General features: G+C 37.7%; 1 protein-coding gene across 1 annotated transcript; it reads left to right on the forward strand.

The window, feature by feature from the left end:
* The first annotated feature begins 1425 nt into the window (after positions 1 to 1425).
* On the forward strand, positions 1426 to 5462 carry LOC141485848 (uncharacterized). Its single transcript, XM_074183397.1, has 3 exons — positions 1426 to 2204; positions 2262 to 2630; positions 5305 to 5462. The coding sequence occupies exons 1-3, from the start codon at positions 2036 to 2038 to the stop codon at positions 5460 to 5462; spliced, it is 696 nt and encodes a 231-aa protein (XP_074039498.1). The 5' UTR covers positions 1426 to 2035.
* Positions 5463 to 5972: the final 510 nt, after the last annotated feature.

The raw sequence follows: 5972 nt of genomic DNA on the forward strand, positions 1-5972 counted from the left end.
CATATCAGCTAAGCTAAAACGAGCATATGATAATAGTCGTCATCGATATAATTTGAGGCGTCGTGATGAACGATTTCAACTGTATCAAAAGGTTTGGAAGCGAAGTTATGCATTATCTAAGGCGGCACAGGGGTTTACCTCTAAGTTCGCCCCAAGGTTTGAAGGTCCATTCATCATTTCAAGGATCTTATCACCCTGGTCTTATGAGTTACTAGATTCGGACGGAAGAAATCGAGGAGTTTGGCATGCCAAGGATTTGAAAGCTCACCCACCTGAGGACGTAAACGATTCAGATGATGAGGTGGAAGTTTGAGGCATGTATATTCAGATATAAAGTAATCCTGTTATGTAGAACATTGGTTCGGTTGGCCCAGACTTTTTTTTGAAGAAAGGGGGGGGTTGTTACGGTTCCCAAAATGCATGAGCGGATTTATAAGATAACAGAAAAGTAATGTATTGAAATCATATATTTATGCACAGCATCCACCCTGTATAACATTCAAAACAATTCAGTTCAGTTTTTTGTGCCTAAAGACAATCAGAATAATTCGACCTTGAATAACGTTGATAGGGAAAAAAAAGGAAAGGAAAAAGAAAAGGGTTTTTTCTCTGGTAATGAGAGTTGAGTTTGGTTATCTTCTCTGGAGCAAGAATTTTGAGCTCATCACTTTGTGGATTTGAAGAAACCAAAATATTCAATACGGGAATAACTATATTTGGGTTATCTAAAGGAATAACTCGCCCACAGTATTGGGGATTTTTATTAAGTACCCGTTCTCTTGTCAAATTCCAATCTTCAGGCCACACAACAACTACGGTAAGAACCCACTTCCCGAAAATACCCTAAAGGGTATATCCTTCTAAACATTAATCTCATTTTAGGCCTTCTTATTACCACCTCAAGTCGATATTTTGAACTATATCCTGGTGTATTTCTCGCAAGGCTAGACCACTACACCCCTTATATCTCTGATTACGGTCTTCCGAGGAGCAAATGTTCTGCATGGAAAAGATCATTGCCTGAGTGGACTGCGTACAGGGGTAGGATCGTGCTGCTGGAGACTATTCTCCCCTATCCCAAGCATGTAAGGTCTTTTCTGTTATGTACTACACCCTCCCGCACGACCTCCAATCAACATTGCGGCACAAATTGCGAATTCTAGAAGGAACCAAGTATTTACCACACCTTAAGTTTAATCATAAGTTGCTTACTTTTATATCTGTGAACCCAAAAGTATACTTCTGGGCCATAAGCCTGTAATCACCACAAGCTTTGCGTGTTTGAAGAAACAATACACTTATCCTCCAAGTGGACTTATATTTACCCACCATCCCTCTCCGCTGAGTTCCGGCAGCCCATAATTTAGTTCCTAAGTAACAAAGTAACCCGTTTCAATCTACGACAACGAAGGTTACAAGGAATAATACAAAGTATGCTAAAATGAAGTCGTAAACAAAAAGTACAGTACCTATATGGAAGTTTAAGTCACAATTGTGATAGCAGATATTTTTTCAAAAGAAATATCAAGTTCTGTAGATTCGTGGTGTTTTTAAACTAACAAGCTACTCTACTATGAAATATCGAATTCATTCCATATTTTGTATGTACATAATACGTGTGGAATAATCACGTTTCGTGTTGATCAGTTATCTGAATCTCATGAAACTCAACATTCGAATGTTTCAAATTCTTCTTCACAGCTAAACTGTTGAGGAGTTTCACTGATAATTATAATTTTATGGGAGAAATTCTTTAACACGAATCTAAATTTAGCTGAAAAAACGCACCTCGGAAAAAATATTTACTATACTAATAAAAAGCAAACGAATGAACTACAAAAACGGCTGCACATGATCAGGTGAAAAATATCCAGGGAATAATATTTCTTTCACAGATGTTGACAAAAAAACCTTTTAGAAAGTTTTGATAAAAAATGAGAAACTGGAATGCGATTTTGTTTTGTTGAGTGGTGCGTTGTCATATGACTATCATTGTATTGTCAATATTCTATAGGATATTTTGAATTTTTTTGATATGGCCGAACAGTTTACATTCAATGAATATGCAGATATGCATGTATTTTATGGACGAGCATTTTGTAATGCTGCAGAAGCTCGTCGTCTGTATTCCGAGCATTTTCCCAATCGAACGGTACCGTCAAGAGAAACATTCGAGCGTGTCGATCGCAGCTTGAGGGAGACAGGTATGTAATAATTGATAATTAATTTGAGCACGTTGTTTTATTTCGATATTATTGTAGGTACAGTTTTGCCAAAACGAGGTGGTGAGGGCGCTCCTAGGACTGTACGTACCGTTGTATTGGAGGAAAATATTTTGGAAGCCGTCGCTGATGATCCTTCAATGAGCATCAGAAATATATCAGAACACTTCCATACATCCAAGTCCACTATTCATAGAATAATTAGGGAACAACTGCTCCACCCATTTCACATCCAGAAGGTACATGCCATGACACCTCAAGATTCTCCAGCACGACTGGAATATGCCAATTGGTTCATGGATAGGCAAAGAGAGGATATGCCTTTTATTAATCGAGTTTTATTCACTGATGAAGCAGGTTTCAGTAGAGATGGAGTTATCAACTCTCATAATCTCCATATATGGACCGGTTTGCAATATCCCCATGGGATATTGCAAACCAAACACCAACGGAAATTCAACGTGAATGTTTGGGCTGGTATCATAGGAAACCATCTTATAGGACCATTCGTTCTACAGGACCGATTGAATGGAAAACGTTATTTGGAGTTCATTCAGAACGATTTGAATGGACTTTTGGAACATGTTCCATTGCAAACCCGAAGAGATATGTGGTTTATGCATGATGGCGCTCCTCCTCATTTTAGTTTGATTGTGCGTGACCATCTGAACCATATTTTCCACAATAGATGGATTGGTAGAGGCGGGCCATATTCATGGCCATCGCGGTCTCCGGATTTAAATCCATTGGATTTCTTTCTGTGGGGGCATCTAAAAAGCCTTGTTTACGCTACACCTATTCACACAAGAGATGCATTGTTGAATAGAATAACATTACATTGTGAAGCCATACGAAACGACCCTGGAATGCTATTTCAAGTACAGAGAGGGTGTCTTCGCAGACTAAGAAAATGTATAGAGAGAGAAGGTGGTCATATCGAGCAGTTTCTGTAGCGGATTTTTCATTTCTGTTTGCTCTTGAGTTTCGTTAGTTAAACGTGTTTGCATTATAAAAATTCGTTATGAACATTTTACCTATCATTTCCATTTTCCTCAAAAACTAAAATTTTCGAATAATGGTAGACATCTCAGGATAAATGTTGTTGAATTAACGTTATCATTATTATTTCTGCTTTGATAATTATTCATTTCAAATAATGGTGGACGAGCGGGTTTGATGTCGTCGAGTGAAACTACATTTTTATCAAGACTCGTTGGTCCGATCGACTTTCCACACGAGTACTTTTATTCATAAAATTGTCCAAGTAACCTTAATTTGTTGAAAAATATTGAAAAATATCTGTCATTTCAAAGTTTTGGGGTGTGGATCATCGGGGGTAGTCCGTTCCTGACTTTGTAGCAAAACAACTGACTCCTGCATGAAAGCTCATCGAAGGAATTCATTTGTTTAGTCAATTACCAAAATTTGGATGATTTTGAATATTCACTTGAAAAGTTATCAAAGAAAAACATTTTTCATTTTGTAACTTCGAGGGCCCGTTACTTGGTAACGAAGGATTTTAGGAAAAAAAGTTATATGAAGTACTGGTGATATTTTGACCCCATCTATACATTCCCGAGAGGAAAAGAGGAAGTCCAGGGACACCCTGTATGTCTGCTGGATTTTCGGTAGCTTTTTATTCGCCTCATATATTCTTGTCGAAGTTAAACAATGCGTGTCGATTCCATTATGACCATCTGATTGTTCAATGTATTATATTTGAAACCACAAAAGACACCTCGTAGAGTTTCTAAAGATTTGTAATTGTAATCGGGATAGTCGAGTAATTTATACCAAATCATTTCCAAGGTCGGTACCATGTTTTTTGTATATACCATGAATTGTTCGCCGAATCACATCTTTTGTAGCACCATCAACGTTTGCGACTTTTTTATTCCTTTGTTTTCGTTTCATTGCATGGTCAATGACATCCCCTATTTTAACGACTCGAAGAACTGTCGAACGAGATAGTTTCGTTAACTCGCATATTTTATTCACAATAGCATTCTTTGAAGGGTGACAGTTTCCTCCTTCAAGCATTCATGAATATTTAAAATTTCTCGCTGAACTTGAACATGTAAGTCCTTATTTTCAAATTCCGGATCCCTGTCGATTGGCACAGATTCCTCACACGTAATGTTATCATTTGTTTCAAAAGGTCTCCAGAAAGTCATATTGATGAAAGTACCCAAAAACACTAAGATTCTCACAAAAATCGGTTTAAACGATGAGATTGAAATCTTTGGTGTGAAAGTTGAAAACTTTTTCTAAAGATCAATTACCCTAACACCAAACTAATATTTTTGCACTCGACGCGCGTTTCGCTAATAAGGTTAGCATCTTCAGGAGAAGCAAATTGATACTGAATCTAAAGACAAGGGTTAGCTGTTTATATACCTAAAGTTTTTTGGTCCGATCTGGACTTTGTCTGTTAAATGATGATTATCCTAATTGATTTTTCGGTAATTAACTAGTGGACAACTACCTGCAAATTAATTTGTCCGCTTTTTAATCTATTGTTGACAAATTAATTTGCAGGTAGTGGTTCCACTAGTTGATTACCGAAAAATCAATTAGGATAATCATCATTTAACAAACAAAGTTAACATCGGACCAAAAAACTTTAGGTATACAAACAGCTAACCCTTGTCTTTAGATTCAGTATCAATTTGCTTCTCCTGAAGTTGCTAACCTTGTTAGCGAAATGCGCGTCGAGTGCAAAAATATCAGTTTGGTGTTAGGGTAAATGATCTCCAGAAAAAGTTTTCAAAAATAGGTTTGCAAAACCACTCACTACCTCACCTAACCCCACGAACACACGGCACTGATAGAGAAATATTGTGAAACGGACAAAAAATTAGTATTCAGCCAGTCCAGCTAGCCGAGCCTATACTCCTGGGACTTGAACAAAATTTCGAAAAATATGAACTCATTTTTCTAGATAAACAGGACCGTATAGAAAACGAAACTTGGTTATAGGCATCACTTCAAGTTTTTAGAGGAGGATTAGGAATTCGTTCAGCCACTTCACTCGCTTTGCATTAATTTCTGTCCTCATTTTGCACTGTTTTCAATCTTATAGAAATCATCTTACAATACTCAAAGTCAATATCTGATTGTGTTTTTCATCGGGGCAAATCTCTTTCGGAATCTAGAACTGGCCAAACGATGGAAATTGAAGACATGAAAAATCAGAGGGCATGGGATAAACCATCACTAGATCAAGCAACTAGTATTTGACTGTAGACAACTTCTGACACTTTGAAAAATAGGGCTCGTCTTCTCGCAGTAAGTGTGAGAGAATCTGGTGCTTTGTTAAATGCTGTTCCTGTAGCATCGCTTGGGACTGTGTTGGATGATCAGGCTTGCCATCGGATTTTGACTTGGTACACCACTGAGTGGTGTACTTTTGTAAATATGGTGCTTTTGAGGATGAATCAGGTACTCATGGGTTGAACTGCCGTTTTAGCACTGGTTGTTTATTTCGCCATTGTGCAATTTATGATCTGATCAAAAGGGCTTTAACTTCAGCAAAAATTTCTGCGATTTTAGGACCCATAGACACAAGTCGAGACGACGGAAAACGGCCGGATGGTATGACACTTGTTCCATGGATAAACGGTAAATTTGTTGTTTGGGACTTTAATTGTATAGATACATTAGCAACACATTAGCAACATTAGCAACTTGCCATCTTCCTGCTACTTCTTCGAAAGCCAGTGCTGCTGCATCTTTAGGAGAAAGTTCCAA

Source organism: Leptinotarsa decemlineata, unplaced genomic scaffold (genome assembly GCF_025532065.1).
Source record: "Leptinotarsa decemlineata unplaced genomic scaffold, Ldec_3_MD MMD2_tig00026340_RagTag_RagTag, whole genome shotgun sequence".
Taxonomy (NCBI): Eukaryota; Metazoa; Arthropoda; class Insecta; order Coleoptera; family Chrysomelidae; genus Leptinotarsa; species Leptinotarsa decemlineata.

Excerpts from the sequence above, each read along its gene's own strand:
- LOC141485848 (XM_074183397.1), top strand. The coding sequence starts at position 2,036 with ATGGCCGAACAGTTTACATTCAATGAATATGCAGATATGCATGTATTT. Across the intron at positions 2,205-2,261 it reads TCGCAGCTTGAGGGAGACAG|GTACAGTTTTGCCAAAACGA; the intron begins GTATGTAATAAT and ends ATATTATTGTAG. Across the intron at positions 2,631-5,304 it reads TAATCTCCATATATGGACCG|AAATCATCTTACAATACTCA; the intron begins GTTTGCAATATC and ends TCAATCTTATAG.